This window comes from Charadrius vociferus, unplaced genomic scaffold (assembly GCF_000708025.1).
Source record: "Charadrius vociferus isolate BGI_N301 unplaced genomic scaffold, ASM70802v2 scaffold1077, whole genome shotgun sequence".
NCBI lineage: Eukaryota > Metazoa > Chordata > Aves > Charadriiformes > Charadriidae > Charadrius > Charadrius vociferus.
Genome location: NW_009649168.1, coordinates 1,175,394 through 1,197,812, shown reverse-complemented (window position 1 = coordinate 1,197,812; position 22,419 = coordinate 1,175,394). Strand labels below are relative to the sequence as shown.

General features: G+C 49.4%; 1 protein-coding gene across 1 annotated transcript in view; it reads left to right on the top strand.

The window, feature by feature from the left end:
- The first annotated feature begins 6,886 nt into the window (after positions 1 to 6,886).
- Positions 6,887 to 22,419, top strand: part of SYT6 (synaptotagmin VI) — a 37,458-nt gene continuing 21,925 nt past the window's right edge. The window contains exon 1 of the mRNA XM_009888453.1: positions 6,887 to 7,040. Within this exon, the coding sequence (XP_009886755.1) occupies positions 6,887 to 7,040 (154 nt within the window). The remainder of the gene's footprint in view (positions 7,041 to 22,419) is intronic.

The window sequence follows — 22,419 nt, the reverse complement described above, 5'->3', positions numbered from 1 at the left end:
GGTCAGCATAACTGCCCTCTCCACCACGGGAGGTCCTTCTCTCTTTGCTGCTCCATCGCCAGCAGGAACGTGAAGCTCCATCCGCTCTGTGCGCTGCCGGGGCAGAGGCAGGAGGAGCTGTTGGCCACCGGCTCTGTGCCGCACATGGTCCGGTACACATTTAATACTTAGCACAGACCTGGTGTAAATATTTTTTTCTAAACTCAGTTTGAGTTCAATTCTTGCTACTGGTATTGGGTTTAAACTGATTCTTAAAGCTCTGTCTCCGCTGTGACAAGCAGGGTACCTCCTCTCTGCGCACGCAGCGGTTCCGTGAGGCTGTCGTCGGTTTTGCTGTCCGTTTTCCTCGCTGCTTGTACCACAGAAAATCTGTGTATCAAAGCGGTGTGTGGAGGTGCACAGCAATACGGGTTACATGTACACACAGATGGCACACTGACGTTGCCAAAGGATCCAGACCAGGGTCGTTTTTCCTGGCAAGGAGCTCTGAATAATTTTTGAGCTGTTTCCAATTATCATATTAACAGGGAGAGTAAACAGTATCATACTATTAGTTAGAACTGACATAAATAAAGGCTGCTGCTCCCTCTCCAGGCTTGATTATTATTAAAAAACAAAAAATCAGCTTCAAATAGATCCTAATCCAAATTAAATGAATAGCATATTCTGTCTCATCTGGACAAATATATTTTTAATTCCACCTTAGTAGCACACATTCTCATAGGTGTGACCAGATCTGTTGAACAGAAGAAAAAATTGTATGTATAATCAGCTGCATTCAGACTCCAAACATGAGTAGCCCACAACTAGACATGTATTGAACATATTCTCACTAATCCAAATGCAGTGTGATACAAAATTTCCTAGTTCCTCAAGTGTTAGTGGTAATACTGTCTTTGGTGCTTGTCTTGTGCTTTACTGAAGGGGAAATTAGCATGGACCTGGTGGAGCAGGGCCAGAGGAGGCCCCGGAGATGCTGGGAGGGCTGGAGCCCCTCTGCTGGGAGGACAGGCTGGGAGAGGTGGGGGGGTTCAGCCTGGAGAAGAGAAGGCCAAAAAGGGGAGAGCTCAGAGCCCCTTCCAGTGCCTAAAGGGGCTCCAGGAGAGCTGGGGAGGGACTCTGGGTCAGGGAGGGGAGGGATGGAGGTGGGGGGGTTCAGCCTGGAGAAGAGAAGGCCAAAAAGGGGAGAGCTCAGAACCCCTTCCAGTGCCTAAAGGGGCTCCAGGAGAGCTGGGGGGGACTCTGGGTCAGGGAGGGGAGCCGTGGGACGAGGGGGAACGGTTTTAAACTGAAAGAGTGGAGATTTAGTTTAGATGTTAGGAAGAAATTGTTGCCTGTGCGGGCGGTGATCCCCTGGGGCAGGTTGCCCCGAGAAGCTGTGGCTGCCCCATCCCTGGAGGTGGTCAAGGCCAGGTTGGACGGGGCTTGGAGCAACCTGGGCTGGTGGGGGGTGTCCCTGCCCAGGGCAGGGGGTGGCACTGGGGGGGCTTTAAGGTCCCCTCCAACCCAAACCAAGTGATTCTATGAGCCTTTCTCAATCTGCTCACTTTCAGAATATCATGAATTTTACTGCTTTCAATCCTGGTTCCTGAGCAGGATGTGCAGCCCTCTAATCAATGCAAACTTTAGCCAGTATTTTCGTTCATTTTGTGGTTTTTTTCTGAAGTAATTATTTCAAAGGTAACTCAAGAGCTGCGTTGTTGCATATAGCACATTTCTCTGTGTAATCCATGTCTGTTCAGTCATTTTCCCCCAACATTTATTCATGTCTAAGCCCCTCTGGACTATCTCCAGAGGCAGCCTTTCCTATGTAGCTGTTAGCTCTGCCTCTCTGAATGTAACATCAGGCCCGTGGACAGGGAGAAGATAAATGCTACCATGTGAGAGGGAGGCACGCCACGCTTTCCTAAATGCCATGTGAATGCAGCTGCAGGGAAAAGCTTGCCAGACACGCGAGGTCCGAAATGCCAGGGTGGACGTGGGTGAGACAAAGGTGCTGAACCTCTTCAGAGGTGGTCAGGGGTGCCCAGGTCCCCGGGAGCGCGGGGGGCACGTGCCTGTGCTCTTACTACTGGAAGGTGGAAACATGACTTAGCGGAGCAATTTGGGCGCGGAGTACAAACGGGGTCTGAGGCAGCTGCAGCGAGGATGCTCTGCGGCTGTCGGAGCTGTGCTTGTGCGCCTGGTGTGGGGTTGTCCCCCTCCAGCCTTTGGCCGCGGGGTGCAGCGTGGCCGGGGAGGGGGCACCGCCGCACCAGCTGGAGGGCGGTGGGAGTTGCTGCGCGCAGGGGTCTGGCTCCTCCAGAGCGTTCCCTATGCGGCCCCGGGGGGCAAAGTGGGAGGTTCCCAGCGGGAGATGAGAGGCAAAATCTCGTATCTCAGTAGCCAGGTGTGTGTGTGTGTGTATGGGAGAAGAGAATAGCTGCGGGAATCCTTGCTTGGGAAAAGCAGTCTTTGGATTTTCAGATGTGGAAGCTGCTATCTGGCTGTTTTCAGCCTTCTATGTTGGATGATAGAGAGTGCATATGCCATAAATTCAAAGCTACAAGGTGCAAAAAAAGTCTGTTCTGAAGAAATATTTGTTAAGAGTATGGACGCTAATAGCAGGTCTCCTGTTATTGTTACCCAGCAAGCCTGGAATCCTCTGATATGTAAATGAAGGTAGATAATTGACCCAAGGTGACTTTAGATTTAAAAGTAAAAAGGTCTGTTTTATCTTTGAAATAAAATTAGCTTTTTTTTTCCAAATAATTGAATTTTATTATTGATTTCTCTGTCACAAGCTCTCAATTGGACATTAACCTTTTTCTAAGGGTTTGGTTGTTTGCGTTTTTTTGTCTGTTGAAATCTCTTTAAGGTAAATTCAAATTTCAAACGCAATACTTGACTGATGTATTCCAGGAATTCCTCTCTTGGTGCCAGTTTTGGTGGCTCAGGCAAAAAGCTGTTGCTGCGCTGGGGAGATGTGGTGATGGTATCGTTAGCCGAGGGTGCACTTGTATCCCCTGAGGGCGGTGGGAGTTGCTGCGTTGGGGGTCTCACTGTGCTTTAGATTTGGGAGTGTGGGCCACAGGCGCCCAGGAGGAGGCCATGAAAGGAGGACCAGAGAAGAGGTGCTGCTCCCTCACCACGTCCTGCTCAGCTCCTTCCCTGCCTGGCTGGGAGCAGGACAGCAACCACCGCAGCAGCAGTGCTGGCAGACGCCGGGCCATGGCCAGTAGCTCTTATGAAGCATCGTCCGAGATGGCTGTGCTGGTGCCGCGGCCGGCCACGCGTATACCTCGCTGGTTTCAGTGATGCAGGGGCTGAAACCTCTCCATTTAGAAAAAAAACTTGGGAGGCTGTGATGAGTGCTGATGTACATATTCCTTGCTTCCTACAGTCGTTAGCTCATAGTTTGCAGCTGGCTCCCAAGCCTGCGACATTTCGTTGGTTGTGAACTGCAGGTGGTCACTCAGCACAGGAGTTTATCACTAAATCCCCATGTCCGTGACCTCTACTGAGCTATTGGGACATGGTGTGTGCAAACCATAGCTACTTGCTCAACACGGCTTTGCTGAAGTAAATTGGGTGAAATCTTTGGGGGGGGAGGGAGGGTCACAGTGGCAAATGTAAACTTGATTACTGCTTGGGGATGCTTCAGCACTCCTTGCTAGAAATGATGTGATCCTAGTTTGGGATGGGCTGGTGCTCTATATGCATTTCCCACACTTTTTATTAAAGTACAGATGGTTTCTAGGATATACGGTGTTTCATGAGGCTACAGAAGCTATAACAAAGCTGGATTTGCAGCGCTTTAAAATTTAGCATGGCTTAAAGAACAGTCTTCCCCAGCACTGAGAAATCAACTGCTGATGTTCATTTTCTGCCCTACAGGGGCCTCCCGGACACTGCGAATATCTGAATTTTCCCAGAGGAGGGTAGTGTTGTCCTGAAAGGGTGGGGGTTGTTTTGCTAATCCGTGTCTGATCACTTCTGCATATGCTAATCTGCTTCTGTAACTGCTGCCGTTAATGGTGCTTTCAAGCAGTGGGCAGCAGAGCAGTGATGGAGAGCGATGGGATGTTTGGGATCCAGTCAGTCTGAGGAAGATCCTAATAGGGAAGAAGCAGCACCAGCACAAGGTGATTGTAACTTAACCTTTGTAGTCTCTTGTTTTGTTTTTTTCTTTGTGTGCTGACTGATGTTATTCACCTGCCCAGGTGAGCAGCATGCTCATTACAGTAAACCAGTCACAGCTGGTTTGTCACAGTTGGCAAGTAAACATCACCTCTGACCCTTCCAGCCTCCCCGTGGAGGTCCCAGACCCCTGGCTATAGCTATGGGCTCTTGCAACCTGCTCTGGGGCCTGCAAATCCCATCGTGACTGCATCTGCAGGGTGCACTCAGCTCAGTGCGTCTCTCCTTCCTCTTGCATATTCTCCGTCACAGGTGGAAAAAACATTCTGTGGGACCTTCTGCAGTGGCGCTGTTTCTTCACATATGTGAGTGTACGTATGCAAGTTTCTTCTCCAGAGCAGGAGGCAGAAGTAAACCAAACGTTCAACTTTAGCAAAGGTCCTGGGCTGACCTCCAGTTGAAGCAAAACCATCACTAACTCCTTCATACTTCAGTACACCGAAGCGGCTGTAGCAGGGTATGGTCTGCCTCGGTAGATGTTGTGTGGACCCAAATCAGGGAGGGAAAGGCCTTTCTGTAAGGGCTGTACAGCCTAAGGAAAAACACTGCGCAGTGAATAAGGAGAGATGAAGGCTGGGGGTGTCAGTGATGGGAACGACTGGTTCCAAAGACAGGGTTTGGGCACAATTTGAGTTCCATGTTTCCTAAGAAGATAAATAGGTGAGTGGTTTTAGTGAGTTTGTCATATAAGCGCAATGCAAACTGTACCTGAGCTTGAACTTGCGGCAAATTACTATTTTAACTTCCAGCCTTGCAAGGTCTGGAGTCTCTATGCAGTAAACACAGACCTTTGCAAGCCGTGGGGCTGCCAGCAAATGGATGGTGATGTTGGTGTTTGCCCGCATGTGGTAAACACTCCCAGAAATACTTCCTAACTGCAGGTACGCCTCCAACTGTCTGCAGCAGAAGGTTATACAGCACTGACCGGGAGGTGGTAGTGTCTAATTAAAAAGTGTCTTTTTGTGACCAGTTGTAGGATATTGCTGTCTTAATAAAAGATTTCACTCACATTGTCATGGCAACAGAAGTTTTTGGAAGTAGAAGTGCATAGTAGATAAGTTGCTAATGCCAGCCAGAGGTTGCCACGCTGGATAAAGCGCTGTGGCAGACGCCAGCGCTCAGCTAGCGGCCATAAGGTGTCCAAAGCGCCTTGGTCTGGGCGAGGAGGCAGGAGGGACTGGTGTGACCAAACGGGTCCTGTTTGCAGCTGCATGGGGATGTGGGAGCAATGCCTTTAACCACGTGGATGGCACTGTAGGACCTCAGCTGCAGCAAAAGCCCTCCGTGTTGGGAGCGCGTCACTAACCCAACAGTTGGAGAGTTTGCAATAGGGTTCGTGCAGCCGCCGAGGGAGCAGGCGCTCAGGTGGCCCTGGCAGCGCTGCAGTGAGGTGGAAGGGCGCCGCAGTCCTCTGACCCATGGGAGAGGTGTGGGCAGCGCTGGGGCAGCACCAGTCCCCCCTGTCGCCTCTCGCCTGTCCCGCCCAGGCTGGTCCAGGGCAGCAGGAGTGGGCAGGGAGCAGGCAGGAGGAGGCAGCATGGGTAGATCCTGGAGTTCCCAGCCTGGGAATTTGGGTATGGAGCTTGTGGGAGGTTTGCTGTCTCGCAGGAGCCTGTGTGGCTGCGCTGGGGGCTGTCAGAGGACCTGTGCTCCAGGGGAGCCCCACGCCGCATCGGGTGCGTGTGTGGCTCCTGGGACTCACCTGGTGCTATAGCTCCAAGTGCTTCAGCAAGTAATTAACAGACAAAATAAACACAGTGGCATGAATCTAAACATACTCTGTTGCGATGTGGGGCTGAGGGACCTGTGCAGCTTTAGCCCTGGCTCTCCGGTATGCTCATTATGTTTGTACTAGCTTCTCTGCTCCAGAAGCTGCAGAAATCATTCTGCTGTACATAATTTTAATTGCCTGTTATACAATTGCTTTTTTTCTCCATGCCTGTCAAATATATTCTCTGTTCAAAAGTGTAGCTCTGTCATGTGGCACGACCTGTCTGCTAAATTACAATAGGAATAAAAAAATATTGCAGGAAAAAAAAATCTAATTATGAAATACAGTGGCATTCTCAATCTCTATTGCCATCTGCAGCCTGTTGTGTTAGGACCAGTACAAACAAATCAATAAAACCTGCTGCTTCTCTTATGTTGCCTTTGGCAGTTGTAAGTAGTTTGTGCAGTGTTTGTGGGAGCACTCTTGTTTCTCTGGTCTGACGATGTGCTGTCCTCAGACAGAAGATTTCAGCATTCACTTTTTTTGCAGAATTGCTCTGGGGCTGGGATCTGAAACGGCACCTGGAGAATGGAGACGGGGCAGCAATGGAAGGGTTAAAAAGAATTATCAGGGCTGCAGCTTTAAAAACGTTGTACGGAGGGCACGAAACTGAGTTTGGTGGGAGGGTCTTTGTCTGGAACACGCCTTGGCAGTAAACAGATACCCGATCTCAGAGGCGGTAAGGCACCGGGAGCGCTGGCGGGGCTGCGGCGGGCTGTGGTGTCCGGAGGCCGAGCGCAGCCTCCGCGCTCCCATCGCTCCGCAGCGTTTGTGGCGCTGGAGCACCGCCTGGCACAGGGTGTCCCTCGAGGTGCTGCCACGCCGGGGGTGGAACTGGTGTGAATCCGTTTGTGTGACCAAAAGTAAACAAACCCTCTTTTCCTAGTTTGACTTTCTTAGACAGCAGAGGGGGTAGCGGAGGATGCGGTGTGGGAGATGAGTGGTACCAAGGATGACAGCCGTTGTCAGAAGGCAGTCCGCATTGTCACCGAGCTGTGCCGGAAGAAAAGCCTGCCTAGCTTGGACCTGGACATTTGCAGGGAATTCCTCCTGCTGCCTTCCGACCAGAGCCTGATTATCTCCGAGCCAGGTACAGTACTCTGGTCCTGTCTGCTGGAGTAGTGCTTGTGGTGCCAACAGCCAGAGGAAGGCAGGAGGACTCTCGCGAGGGGAGGGAAATGTTTGCAAGCCCCGCGTTGGACCTGGGGTCTGGTCTTGGCGTGCGTCTCTGTGTGGTTATTTTGCTTTACACATGTTCCACTGTGAAGGTTTGGATGCACGTACTACCTCACCTGTTGATGTGAATGGGTGTAGCCGGAGGGAGATAGCTGCGCCGGGGGCAAGGCGGAGTGTTACCGGCACATGCGGTGCGAAGGTGGTTAATGAGATAAAGTTTCTGTGAAAGTTCTTTGTTTTTTTAAAAACATAGACTCCTGTCCTGTATAAAACAAAAAGCAGTAAAAAGACTGTTTAAGTAACCGAGACAGCAGGAAGGAAGGACTTCCATGGATTTTTTGTTCACCCGTAAGCAATCCTAATGTACTTTGGTGTGTTTGTTGTACTTTCCCTAAGAACTGCCTGAAGTTGTTCTTTGTCAGCTTGGTGCACTAGAGAGACACACCAGTGTGTCAGCGAGGACTCAAGAGCAAGCACACTGCTCTAAGAGCAAAGGGGCATTTCTTTATTACAAAGCAGTTAATTTTCTGTATACTTCTGGTCACAGCTCCTTGTTCCAGAGAGGTCGTCTTCTGCTGTAGCTCCAGAAGACATTGGCCGAGGGAGTTTACATCCCAGGCTTACACGCTGAGGAGCAAAAAACAAAATCCCATGCTTTTTAGCATTGTTGATAACAAGCTGTAAGTTGTTTGTGTATTAGAACAGTTGCATGGAGTGTGTCTTTGAAGATTTCTGTCGATAGTGATCTACCAACCCAGCCTGATTTCACAGTGTAAGTTTTCAGAAACTTTTCTTCTCTCCTTCAGAGGAGACCTGTGCAGAGCCCACGTGCAGCACAGTGGCCCGTCAGTCCCTTTCCAAAGCTTTCTGCCTTATCGTGCTTCAGCTCCTCTTGCCCCTCTCCGCTTGCATCTCGTGCTGGGACGTGACGGGCACCCGGGGCACACTGGCGGCACTGGTTTCACTGGGCTTCTGGCGTCTCGTGGTGCTGCCATCGCTGTTACCAGTGTGTCCAGCCCAACACCTCCATTTCACATCCCACTCTCCTTGTGACTTAACTGTCAGCTTAAAATGCCTTTGCTTTATACCTGCGTGCTCTGAAGGCCTCTTACCGCTGCGGGTACTGTCCTTATGCGTTGCCACCAGTGCAGCTGTTCCCTCTATTGCAAATAACCTGCGGCATTGCTTCCTAGTTTTTTACCTTGGTACCAAAATTTGCGTTTTCCTGACTCTGTGCAGCCCCAATACCTGTACTGCTCCTGTTCTGTCAGTCCTGACATGACAGATAGTTGCCTGGCATTTGTGTACGCAGCCTGTTCAGGATCCCATTTTCAGGTCATGATCACGTCATCATATGCCTTTAACATCTCAAATGTTTGTCTGCGCTGATCTCTGGTTTGACTGTCAGCCTCTCCCCAGTGCCCCGGGCAAGTCGCGCTGGGCTGGCTGATGGCACTGGGTGCATTAACAGCTATTACTGTTTGCTCTGCGCGAATGCGCCTGTTTCTGTCTAGACAGCGCTGAGGACACTGTTTGGGCCCAACGGGTACTAATATTTCTCAGATGCCTGGATGTAAAACTGCTCCAGCAAGGGGAACAGCTCTGCATTAAGCGTTAATGAATATGACAGTCGCGGTGGTAAGATACCTTTCCCATTAGTGTTGTTCTAATTATCTGCATTTGTGCTTTGTCCGTTTTACCCTGAAGACTTAGGTTAAGCAAATTTGCTGTTGGCTACCTGGAGTCCTATGTTCAGATCCATCGGGTCCTTCCTCATAAAGACGCGCAAATAAAACGTGAGGTTGTGCGAAGATGAGCGGTGACATGGCTGAGACAGGGAACCGTGCCAGTACCCACAGGGGAGCCGGAGGAGCCGTGCAGCGCCAGCGCTGGGCAGCGCAGCCCCGGCAACTCGGATCTGAAGTTGGCTGGAGTAAAATTGGCCCTATTTGTCATCATCATGTGAAGTCAACAGCTTCTCTGTCACTTTGTTACCTCCTGGATAAATCTATTAGCTAATGGCTAAATCAGCTTGGCTTGCCACGTGTCTCCATGAAGTTCGTGTCGTTTGTGAGCAGGCAGACGAGAGCTCTCTAATGCTGCCACAGCTGGCAGCCGCGGCTGCTTCTGCACAGCTCTGCTGCCAGCCGACCCCGAGAGGCGGTTTGGTTCTTACTGATGTTTCTTGTAGTGAGGGAGAGCAGTATCTTCTGGGGATGCAGTAGAGATGCAAAGAAATTAGCCAGCTATTGCTAGGCTTCTTGAACGGCATCTGTCAGTGAATATAAAAACATTACTGAGTAGTTTATGTAAGAATATGCCAGAATATGGTTTTATGCAGTGATTATTTTTTTTTAAGCCATTTTAGATGGAATGTGGAAAGTGCTACTGTGTATGAAGTAGATGCTCCTCTGCCCTCTGTACTTCGGGTTATGTAATAGCTGATTCTCCTACCTAAAGTCTATAAGAGAAATACGGCTGCAGCGTTCCTCCAGTGAGCCATACACACTGTGCACACGACAAAGGAGCACTGCAGGCTGCTGCTGCTGGCTAGGAATCCAGCAGCTAAGTATGTCAGAAAAATAAGGTATTTGGATGAGGAGGGTTTTGGTATCGCTGCGTCAGTGGATATGCGAGGGTGAGCTTTGCCTGCAGTTTGGCCCGTGGCGGTGCCAGGAATAGAACTGATCTCTTGGCTGTGGGCCCTGAGATAGAGCAAGATGCAGCATCCTTTTGTTGTGCCTATCTAAAATCCTCCCCCATAGCTCCCTCCATCTGATAGCTCTCTTCCCTGCCAGTCCTCAGCTGTTGTGCAGCGATGCTGTGAGTGTGACTCGTACGCAAGCATGAGCTGTAGACCGTGGCAATGCCTGTGATATAGGGACAATATTTACCACTGTGGTGATGTGCCTTAAATAAATGGATACATCACTTCTCAGCCCTGGAGGTGCAGTGAGCGCTCTAGGATATAGCACGCTCAGAAAATTTGTGGACAAGCCCTGCTGAAGTGCCAAAGTACTTGGCTGATGATGCAGGGGAGCCCACGCTGCCCGGTTCCAACGGGAGCGCCGCCCTGGGCACAGCGAGCCTCCCCGCGTCACCCGGTCCCTCTGCCCGTGGGAGCGGAGCTGCTTGTTGGAGAGCAGCACACTCCAGGGTCTTTGGGAAACAGGGTGCCCCCCCTCCCCGGGGCCCACTACGAGCTCCTGCGGTGGAGCGCTCTGCCCTGACTGCTCCTGCCCAGGGCGGCTCCTGGGGGCAGGGAGCGCATGGTCCTTCCTGCGGGCAGCTCGGCTCCAGCCTGCCAGCATCCCTGGGGACCGGGCAGCACGTCGTGCCCTGCACAGCTCTCGCCACCGCACAGCGTGCTGTCTGCTTGTCTGCACAGTCAGGTTGTTGCACAGTTCGGGCTGAATTGCGTTACCAACTCACTCCCATCGTTTGCCTGAACCAGGTCCCCGTGGGTGCGCAGTGCCGGGTCGGGCTGTGGGCAGAGGCGGCCGGCCGGGACAGGGAGGTCGTGCCAACAGGAGATGGCACAGGAGAGGGGAGCTTGGCTCCACAGAGGGATTTAAAAACAAAATGGTCATTCTGAGAGGAACACGTTGGGCAGATGGAGAGTGGCTGGAGCCTGTGGCTGGTGATGATGCTTGCTGACTGTGCATGGGAGTGCACACCAGCATCAGAGCACATCCAGGAGCAAACCCTTGGGTTTGATTTCTAGCTCCGGCGCTACCGTGTTGCGACTTTTCTGTCAATAACATGTTGGGCTCTTTTGCCTCAGTGTATCCATTTGTGAAAAGCTTCGCTGCTGTGTAGAATAAGCACAGGGTACATCACATGATGTGCAGGGTGTTGTGGTTTGTACCCAGAAAGTCACTGCAGGATTGCGTGCGCAGCAGTCCCTGTTGATCTCGGCACAACGCGTATTCCCTCCCCAAACCCTTCCGTAGGCACCGGTTCACCACAGCAAAACGCTCTGCTGCTTTCCTAGTGCAGGACGGGAAACCTGAAGTGAGAGGAAGAAGGATATCTGGGGGAAATGCAAAACCAGAAGAGACTTTACGATAATTTCTGTTTGCCAGCACACTTTGTCAGCTGTCCTTCTGTGCTCTAATCCCACAATAATTCAGAGCACATCTAGTGTTTTGCCCTTTGTGTGAACTGTTCTTTTTAAACTTCATGATGCAGGCAGTACATCTTGTACAGCGCTGAACACCCTCCTGGCACTTCGCAAATACTATTGAAATGTTAAACCCACAAGTACATAAGTGTTCTTGCTGCAGGCAGGAAAAGGGGTGAATTTTTGTGCAATAGGGTTTTTTTTCATTGCAGGAATATTGATGTGGGAAGATCACTTTTGCATGGAGAAATTGCTTCTGGAGTATTTTTCCTGGAAAAAATTGTCCCTTGATAGGATAGTTTGACTAATGGGAAAATTGGTGCCATGCCCACTCACTGATATGGGATGCCTGCAGTCACTACCGATGGAACACGGGCCAGTCTGGAATTTACTTACCAGCTGTAATAACACACTTTTCTGAATCACCGCTAAAGAGTATTTTAAGTAAACATAACAGTAAACATGTTTAAAGCCACCCAGGCAAAGCTCATATTAATCACTGAAGCTTATGTTTCGGGAGGCCAGGCATGTGAGGAGTGGCACCTCGGGGCAAAGATCTTTCTTACCACGGAGTAATGTACTTGCAAAATGGATCGTGCCCTCCTCTGCGAGCGTCTGGTCCAACAGCAGGAAAAGAGCTACGTGCAGCAGATTTGCTCTTTAGCTCAAGTAAAACAGGTTTGTCCTCTGATCCCGAAGGTTTCAGGTTCAAACCTTGCTACCAGAGGAAGGTTTGCAAAACTGTATTAAAATAAGGTTAAAACCAGCGTCATAAATCTAAGAAAAATGGATTATATAGCCTGCCTATGGACATGTGTCTCTGTATTAAGTGTGTGGATCTATGACTCTACAGCTGCCTTCGGCTTTGGACTGTGATGGTCCTGGTGAATAAAACGCACCTTTGGAGCTGTGTGGAGCGCGTGTGTTTGGGGGCTCTGTGAGTACCTCTCTGCACAGAAGCAGGTTTGCATCTGCCTAATTGCTGTTGGTTGATTCATTCCTGAAGCCGTGCAGGGAGGCTGAGCGTGTTTGTAGGGTTTTTTGCGGACCTTGGAGCCTATTCCAGTGCAGCTGCAGTAGCCTCATGCATAGTCAGGGACCAGCATCTACAACTCCATAGAAACAGGCAGGCAGATTGCTGCTGGTGTTAATTGAGTGTGTGAGCAGGCTGAGGACAGTGACCAGGACTGAGCTGAGGAGCAGATACCGCTTTGGTAAGTCCATATTTCTGAAGTTATTTTGTTATTTTTTTTGCCTTTTTCCATAATAATGAACCCTCTTTTCCTTAACAAACATTTTGCTTCAGCAGTTTCTGTCTTTGCCGTTGAAACATTTTCTTCTGCTTTCAGTATTCTCCCTCCGTTTCACTGAAGCCGAGCATGTGCTTTAGCTGGTTCAAATCAGGGCATAGCCTGACTCTGATCTTCCCCATTGTTTTGCGGGATGACCCTGAGAAGCTGATATTTCTGTGTTTGCAGGTGTTTGTTGCTTGACATCTTTGCTTTGCTGAAGTCATACCGGTGCAATGTGCGCAGCCTGCTGCACATGCCACGTATCGCTAACAGTCATACAGCCTCACATGTGTGCGTTCATTGTTCAGAGATAAAACCAGAACCCTAACTGGGTATCATGTCTGACACAATTTTTTCATTTAACTATAGTTTCAACTGTCCTTGTTTTTCTTACCTGTTTCTTCTTCTTACTGTTACTAAGTACAACTGCATATTCTTCCTTAGGACCCCAGGTTTCCATCTCACACTGGTTAGGCAGCTTTTTCTAGCTTTAATATTTGTTATTTCTTTTTCAAAGATGATAATATATATTTTTCCTTCCTATCTGCATATTGTAAAAGCAGAAAGCTTGTCTGTAACAGCCCTTATTTTTTCAACCCGGTGGACTCACTAACCTAACAGTCACTTACGCTGGCAGTGGTTTGGGAGAGATGCAATTTGTCTCTCTGCCATGCATTGTCTTTAATTATACTTGTACATTGCAAAATGGCATCCTAAAGGGACAGAGAAGGGATATTTCGAGTGACTGTAAATTAACTGTGTATTTTCCATGTCTATGGAAAAAAAGAAAGTTATCCTGCAGGATATCTTGTATACAGTGAAACTGCAGGTGCTAATTAAGGCCACCTTTATATTTAGTCCAGTTTGTTATGCTGTAGCAGGTTAGTGTTTGACAACATCACAGGAAATGATACAGTGAAGACTAAAGGCAGGATGCCAGAAGCTCAGTGCATACAAGCCTTTCAAAACCATCATTAAGACATACAGTCCTAGAGCATTTGGTTCCATGGAATAATAATTGCCCAGAAATTCTAGCGCAGCAGTGTCTCTGGCAATGTAAGTATTACTCTGATTTTCTATGCATGTTTGTAACTGATGCAAAGAAATGCATGTGCTCTTGTAACAACACAGCGTTAGGTGAGCACAGCGCGCACCTCCTTTGCATTCTTCCCATACGCAGTACTTCATCTCTTGGACGTCTGCGAGCATTTGCTCAGAGTTATTGGAGCTCAGTTCTGCATCTGGTCAAAATGCTCATGCTAAAAGGATTCCGAGCGGCACGGCACGGAGCGATACAAGTCGTTGGAAAAGGGAAAAAGGAATCTCAGAATCCATTTAATGAATCTGTAGGATGAGGCAGTCCAGCCTGCACGCGTGGCTGCTGCGTACTACGTTTTAGGGGTTAAAGATCTCTGTCTTTGTTATCGGCTAATGGAAGCAGCAGCAGCTAATGACAGGAGCAGAGCCATTCAGGGAGGAAGTTCCCTGATCATTCAGCAGAGCTGGAACAAAGAAATGCTCTTTTCATAACTGCTGCATTCCCGGGTGGGCAGTGTGGGGTCTCGGTCCCAGGTGGGTCCGCAGGTGGGTGGCCAGGGGACCCTTCCGGGCTGCTCTGCACCTGCATGGAGACAGCTTCAAACAAGCCCGTGCTGTTTGCCATGCAGACCAGACTCTCTTTGTGTGCCAGGTATTATCAGCATGACAAGTTGAGAGAGAGAAAGAGGGCATGACATGGGCTTATGTGGTCATACTGGGTTTAGATGGCTTTAATTGGCAGGCTGACCTCCTGAGGACACAGATCTGTGTACCACCCAGTCTTAGCAGCATCGGGAGCCAGGGGAGTTCTGGATGAATCCTGCATCCCTTGGTTTGGGTTTGCTGTGGGGCAGGTCCCGGCAATGAAGCTCTTCCATCATGCTTTCATGTAGCCAAGGAAGCCCCTTGTGCTGGAGGGGCTCTGTGTCCCGGGGGGACACTCAGCCGAAGGAAAGCCTCGGGAAAGCTTTCTGGATTGTCTTGTCCCATACTTGGGACCTTCTGCCCTCCGCTGGCTGAACTCTGCTTTTTGGGGTTCTCAAGCTGTGTCCTCTCGCCTGCCCTGGACCGCAGGGCTGGGGATGCCCAGGCACCCGTGGGATGAGGATCAGTGCTCACGGAGGGCTTCACCCTCCTGGGCTGCAGGATGGGGCAGAGAGAGACCCTGATTCCGCTCCCAGTCAAGCTTTATCCTGAGATCTTTTCAGAGCAGGCTGACTTTAGGGGTTTTTTGAACCAAAATGGAGTCATAGAGAGAGCTGCAGGGAAGCATTTCCCAAATTGAACCCCACTGTAGATGGTGAACCTGGACACTGACGCACTGCGGAGCCTGGCCACTCTGAGCTCGCACCACCGTCTTTGGCTTGACCAAGTTTTTGAAGGGAAATTTTAATGTCCAGGGTCTTTGGTCACTTAAGGGAGGCAGCATGGCTGTGAGAAGCTTTTGTTTGCATTGCATCTTGAAATGCAATTGTATTTCTGCATCCCAGAAGTGTCCACATTCTGGGGTTTTGCTCTTTGTCCACCTCTGCTCAGCTTTAGCAGGTCTGGATGGAGACTTCCCCCCATACGGAACAGCCTCAGTGAGGCGTCCCTGGCACATCTTCTGTGCTCAGCTCAGGTCCTGTGTGTATGGGGTCACATCATGGGAGGAGGAGGATGCTCAGTGTCAGTCATTTAACCTCAGCCCAGGGGCACCGTGTGTGTTCAGCACTGCCGGGTCGTTTACAGATGTTGCTACAGCATATCGTGGTAAAATGTCATGGGATTAGCACACAGTTATGTACTATAATTATATGCAGTGTGGCTTATAATAGTTCATTAGATTGTCATCAGTTAGGCATACAGCAATGACAACTTTTACTATCTCATTTATAATACTCTAGAGAACAGCTGATTAAGACACAAAGCGACCGAAATCACTGGGGAATGTTTCCTTCAGTTTGTAACAATTTTTTTTTTCTTTTTTTGTCACTTTTGATAACAGAAATGCTGCATTGCTGACAGCTCAAATTTCCCTTTCTGGTTGCACATGCCAACAAAAGTTTGAGAAACAAATATGCCTTGGATGCAGCCTGGAGTGAAAGTCCAAATCAGCAGGTCAATAACCACTGAATACCAACATATTTGGTCTTCAGAAGCCTTTGATCAGTCTCCTCCGGTCCAGCTGTTCTGCCGGGGCACGGACATTTTAACATGCATTAGTTATTTTCTCTGGGTATTGATACGGGCCTCTCGGCACTGCGTGCGAAGCCCGGAGTCGCTGGTGGGCAAAGCGATGGTGGAAGAAGGGAGTTTCATCTCCAGGTCACAGCTGGGGAGCACAGGCTGAGGACGGGCTAGGGACCCATTTGTAACATCTGTTCCAGATGTTACAGTGACTCGCACTGCACAGCAAGTGTGACTGCTGTGTCTGTCGCTTTTCTAAACACCCGGCAGCCGGGGTGATACATCCACGTTAACCCTGTCTCCAGTTCTGACCTCGGTGTTTTAATGCGTTTTGGACAGATCTTCCCACCCAGACAGATTTGAGATTTCTTTTCTGTTTCTAATCCATGTCAGCCATGAACAGATCTGGGTTTTTAAAGATGTTTAGCTTATGTGGGCTTTCACTGAGCTACCCATCACCTTTGATCTGAAGGAGGTGACTAAGGGAAAGGAACGGGCTGTCTTTTTCGAAGCTTGAAAGTCTGCTTTTCTTTCCTCCGTAGAAGATGGCCCTGGATCCAAAAAGTCCTGTGTCTGGAAAGAACTTTTTTTAGGAAAAGGCTGTAGGCACGGGAGTGTCTGACTTGCGGTGGTCAGTGAGCAAAGGTCTCTAAGGGGAGGGTGGCTGCCCCGTGCCCTGCGTGTTCAGTGCACAGGAGGCGCAGACTGTTCTGCCTAATGCGGTCGAACTGCAGCTGATTGCGGACTACTTCACACTTTTTCAACTGCTTGCCATTGTGGTTGCCACAGTCTAAATGAACAAAGAACTGAGTATATCTTACCACAACAACTCAGCAATTCTCTCTGTCACATGTATTTGGTATTACTGCTTAGCAGAGATTTTGCCAAGTTCTTGATAAGGTTGCACAGTATTTCATAGTTGTGTTTTGACTGTCCAGAACCTGACACAGTGGAGGCTTCTCCTGTATGTAGTAGGCATGAAGATGTCTTTTTCTTGTCAGATATTCATGATCCTTTGCTTTTTTTTTTTGTTTTGGGTTTTTTTTTGTAATTAAATCTTTCTTTATTCTATTTCAGTGAGCAAAGCACAAGCTCCAGGCTACCGAGTCCTCCTCTTACATTGCATTCCTTTGTTTGGTGTGTTACGCATTTTGATATGTACGTGTTTATATTTTCTTTTTTTATTATATATACATACACATGTGTAAAGTACCTCATTGTCCCCTCTGCACTTGAAAATCACCTTTGGTGTTTCCCTCTGAATTATTCTGTTCAGACTTTCTTCTGCTTTTTCAAACTCAGCCTGGGGGACCGGTGCACCTCCCTCTGCTGTATCTGGGTGAGTTTACCGTCTCTTCCCCGGGTGATAAAAGTACCAAACCACAAACTGAAAAACTCCAGGTAGTAAAGGGTACAATAGCCTCCATTTTCCCCACCTTTTCTCTGTTTAATGCACTTTAGCCTAATCAGCTGTCTTAGATCATCAGGTGTGACGGTCCCTCCCGAGGCACCGGGCACTGGGACGCAGCGAGGACGAGGACGGCAGACGCGTTGCCCTCCCCGAGGGAGCGAGCAGCGAGCAGCCCCCACCTGCGCACCCGCTTCCTCCAAGCCAAGACATAGCAGGAGCTTCAGCTGTAGCCTGGATATGTAAGCAGAAATGGAAACAACTCTCTTTTCTTCTTGTGGGCAGTGCACAATGCGGGTAACTGCTCGGGGGGTGTCCCGGGACAGTCTCCATCACAGCACAGGGAAACCGAGTCGGGTTTCCCACACCCAGGCTGCTCCTCGCAGCTGCGTCTAGAGCTGCTGGAATAGTACTTTATTCCATGTGCAAATTTATTGCTCAAATGTTTTCTCCTTAATTATAATTTGAACTGGAATTTATAAAATTTGGGAATTTGCAAGTACTGTCACTAACAAGCTGATAACTGGTTTCCGGGACAACAAATTACACAACTGTTAAAGGAACAAAACTTTGCATTAAGTTGTCCATGCCTCATGTTCTAGTTATTCTCCCAGCCATAGAACCGCATCCCCTAAAGAATTACAGTAAATAGTGAAAAAGTCCCTGGCATTGCTTAATGAAGGAAGTTTTGTCTGGACTGGAGTGATGAGGTTGCTGTTTGCACTTGCACCATAGATCATAGTTGCTTGAAACTCTGGATCCCTGCAAGGTCTCCTTATGAAGCAGGTTGTCTTCATATTTAACATGCAATAATGAGATGGTTTGAATTTTATAATCTTATATAATTACTCTCAAAATAGCTTCTGATTCATCCTTGCCTTTGAAGCTTATAGTTTGCGTTCCAGTAAGCTCTTGCAGGGCAGGAACCCTGTGGTAGCAGCAAATTAATTTTTAAGAAGTTTTTTCTATCAAACTGAAACTTTGGCATAGCCAGTTCAGCATTCATGTCTCTGTCTTCCTATAATCCGTTGCGTAGCTGGGTATGCAGAGGAGACGAGGGGGCTCTGCCTGGGCTCCTGCGGAGCCGTGCTGGCAGGAGGGAGCTGGTGGGAGCTGGTAGTGTGAGACTCGGTGTCCGGGGGCTGAGGAAGCACGTGAACGGGATGAATCTCCTTCTAGCTTCGTGCGGGAGGAAGGCTGAGTTTGCAGACCCTCCAAGGGGACATTTCAGAGACTGTGAATGTTTCCTCTCAGAACATCTGCAGTGTTCATCTCATGAGCGGTTCCACCCGTCTGCTGGGGGTTTGCTGTTGAGCTACATGTGATGAACTGAGTGTGAAAGTTCTCTGCATGTAAAACAATCTGTGAAAACTCTTTCTGCTTTCACGTTGTGTTCAATTCACTTTCATCGTGCTGTCTTCAATGGAATTACTTGTGGCTGATGTAGAGTAACAGAACAAGATTTGAGTATGCTCTGCAGCAAAAAGCAGCTGCAACTGCTGCTTGCCTTCACCGGGAGAAATGCTGTAGAGTGTCCCAGGGCCGTGGGAGCGCGCACGGTGTAGGAGTCTCTCAGGGTCTCTGTGCAGATTTCTTAACGTTCTGCTGCACTGGGCGGCTGAGAGGAATAATCAGTGGCTCTTATGTTACCAAGAGACAAAACCGCCCTGATTTGTTTCTTTCTGGATCAGTTGTGGTACCAACCATTTCTGTGACTTTGTTTTCCTCTCCCGCATGCTCTATGGAAGCGGCACTGTCCTCGGGTGCTTGATGCTCCCTGTCCCCCTGCAAGGACACCTGAGAAGCAGCCAAGCTCCTGTTGGTGTGAGCGGGGTGTCCGTAGGTGCAGGTAGAGCCGTAATGACATCTGGCACTTGCTCCTGCTGCTTGGGTCGCTCCCTGGATAGGGGCAGCTTGGAGGGTCTACGAAAACAGGCTCGTAACCTGTGGAGCTGCAGGTGACAGATATCCCCAGCGCTCTCTGGGGCTTGGTGCCTGACTTGCTGCTACACGGGGGCTGCTCTGCAACCCTTATTGCCACCCACAGCATGAGATAACGTCTGAGGGACGACGGAAGCTCTGCTCAATCCATAATTGTTTTCTGACCCGGTCCTTTAACATCTGCTGAGAAGTTGATGAAATATTTTCCCCTCACTAACAACCCACACCTCTGTGATCTTGTTAGAGCAGCATTCCCTGCTGCAGTGCTTCGCAGCGCATCCAGCTCCTGTGCTCTTAGGCTGCTTGTGAAAAGCAAATTGACTGCGGTGAGACTTTGAAGTGACAGCTGCTAATGACTTGTCTAGCTCAAGAATATTTCAGGACATGTTCCTATAGCTCATAGCTGCCTAGAGAACACAGCCAGTAAATCAAGAAGAGAAGTGTTGCTGAAGTTGCAAATGACAGCCAAACGGCAGCGAATAGGCCTGAAGATGTGGCAATAAAGACATCAGCAGGACTGGCACACTGGACACAGCCCCAGCGAACAGCGGCAATTAGTGGGCAGGCCTGCAGTGCTTCCCTCTCGCAGCCGTGTGCGCTGCAGACCCCAGTGCCCCCTTAGCCGTGGGCTCTGTTAAACAGAGCTGCTTTCTGATGCAAGAACTGAAGCTGTCTTGGGTGACAGGGACAGTCGGATCGTTATTGTTTGCTCTATTACCATTCCCACGGCCGTGGCGTGCGTGGGGAGGGGATAAGGAGCTGCCTGGGAACTACGTGCTGCTGCACTGCAGCTCATCTCTGCTCAAATGCAGCATTTCACGATTTATACGACAGCCAGTTTCCTCTTCAAAATTCCTGTTGCACAGTGCTCTGCTTGCTGCCACGCTCCTTGGTGCCTCGCAGGGTTCGTTCCGAGCGGTGCGCCCAGAGGGGTCTGTCCCTTCCTCTGCTGCGGCTGATGTTTCGGTTTTGGCTGTGGTGCTGCTGGATGCTCTGCTCCTGCATTGGTTTAACGTTCGGTTTCTGTTCCATCCAGTCCCTGCTTCTTCCTCTGTAAAGCTTCAAAGCTGAACGACATCGCTAAATAAACATGTCTATAGCTAGGATTTAATGGAAACCTCTTCCTTTTCCACTGCGTTGTCCTGTGCTCCCCTCCGCCCCCACCCCAGGCATCTGAGATTCACCACAGTTTCTCATGCCCAATTTCCAGCCCTCAGCTAATCAGACTTACATTGCTGATGCTTCTCAATTGAGAGAAAATTAGATCAGCAGTTGGTGGGTGCCTCACGTGGTCTTTCGTAGCCTCAGAGCTGCCTGTCTTCTTCTCCAGCAATAACTCTCGTAGTAATCCATCATTTGAATGCGTGATCTCTACAAAGCCCTACAGAAATAGAACAATATATTCTCACAAGCACTGTTGCAACAGAAAAATGTAGCAGAAAAGGACAGAGAAGCTTGGAAATATCTCCTGAGGTGGTATGAGCAATAGTCAATACATTACACCGGAAAACCACTTGTGCAGCCAGTACAAGTGAGGTTCGGGTACGTCGCCGTCACCACCTGCCTCTGGGCTCTGCCACCTCCTGTACCTGCTCTTCCAGGAGCATTTGCTGCGGCAAGACGGTACATGCTCCAAGTCATAGCTCAGAACAGCTGGGAGCTGCTTTTTCAGCTGAAAGAAAGCTCGTGGGGAGCGCACCAGCCAGAGCTCTCCCTGATGCTAAGATTTTCCATTGGCCACCAGAAAACTTACTGGTAAGAACCTCTCGCAGGGAAGATGTCTGCTTGCTCTTGGCAGGATCAGGCCAGAGGCTTTGCCTGGGTCTGCGCATGATGAGGGAGCTGTGGGACCAAACGCGCTGTGGTGGCATCGCTGGCAGTGCCCACCCTCAGCAGAAAGTCGTGTCCAAGTGCCCGGGCTGCTTTGGCGGGGGGGGGTTGTGCTGAGGGTGCTCCGGGGACTGCAGAAGCGCATCTGTCCTCCTGCAGTGCTGAGGGGCTCTGGGACGGGGACGGCTGGGTCAGTGGCACAGATCCTGGTGGCGGCTGCGGCAGAGCTCCTCCAGCAAGAGCCTGGCCCCACGATGGGCCTCAGCCTACAGCATTTAATTTTTTCAGCCTCTCCTTGAAGTTCCAGTCGTGGTATTCAAACTTTGTCTGAATCCAACAGGTAGCTGGAATGACTAACGGATGTTGGAGAGCTGAGTGCGCCATCAAATGTGTTTTGTTTTCTCTATGGGGAGTGAGTGGAAGGAAAGCTAAATTACATCTTCAAGATATTAAATATAACTCTTCACATTAAACTCAGAGTTATCCATAAATCTCTTTAATGATAGTGCAAGCTACTTCACAGTAATAAAAGTCAATGTTGCCATAATTAGACCAGTATTGTCTTGCAGTTAGTAGACTGTTGTAATCGTGGCTTTGTCATATTATTAATAGTTTTCTGTTTGGACTTTGCTAATTATCCCCTTTGGTAACTCAGTCTGGGTATTATGAAGTCATTAGGGGCATAAAGCCGAAAGGTAGTTCCACCATATTCTCTTAATTGCTTCCCATCCAAGATGAAAGAAAACGGACAGCGGTACTGATGAGCTGCTTTCCGAGTGCATGGGTACGGGGGCAAGGGAGGGGCGGGACTAACCGAGAAATGATCCCCCTTTCCAAATTTGCTTTTAGCTTTACAGTCTTAAATTGCTCCACGGTCCCTTTGTCCTGCCCTGGGCCATCTCATCTTTGAAAGGCAATAGAAAGCAGCGACCTTCTCAGAAGTTTTATAGTTTTGAGCCATTCTGTGAGCTTTGTTGTAAGACTGGATAGCAAGGTTTTTAGATGTTACAAAAACAGGAAAAACACAAACCGAGAAGTCAAGTCAAAAGAGAGACAAGATCGTTTGCTGGTGAAGTTGATGATAGGTTTCAGACCATCTCCTTTGTGCTCTTGGCGTCCCCGTTGGTCACTGTCGGCTTCAGGTCTTTCTGCGGTGAGATCGTTCTGTCAAAGAGCAGTTCACTGCTGGAGTCCTCTGCCAAATATTCATGGTCATGAAACTTGTTTGTATTTAAATGCCGGAATATGAACTGGTCTCTCAGATTGCATCCCTTGCACTGACTTGGGGTGTCCCTGCGTGTCCCCGCTGTCCTGCTGGCTCTGGGAGCACGGTGCTGCCCTGCTGCCCTTTCCCAGGGGAGAGGGACAGTCTGGGGCCAGTCAGCTCCTGAGCATCACCCAGTCGGCTTCTCACTGCCCTCACCCCCGTTTCCTTCATAGATACAGAACTGGTCCTGCCACAAGAAAACAAAAGCACAGTGTTGTTTTTGTA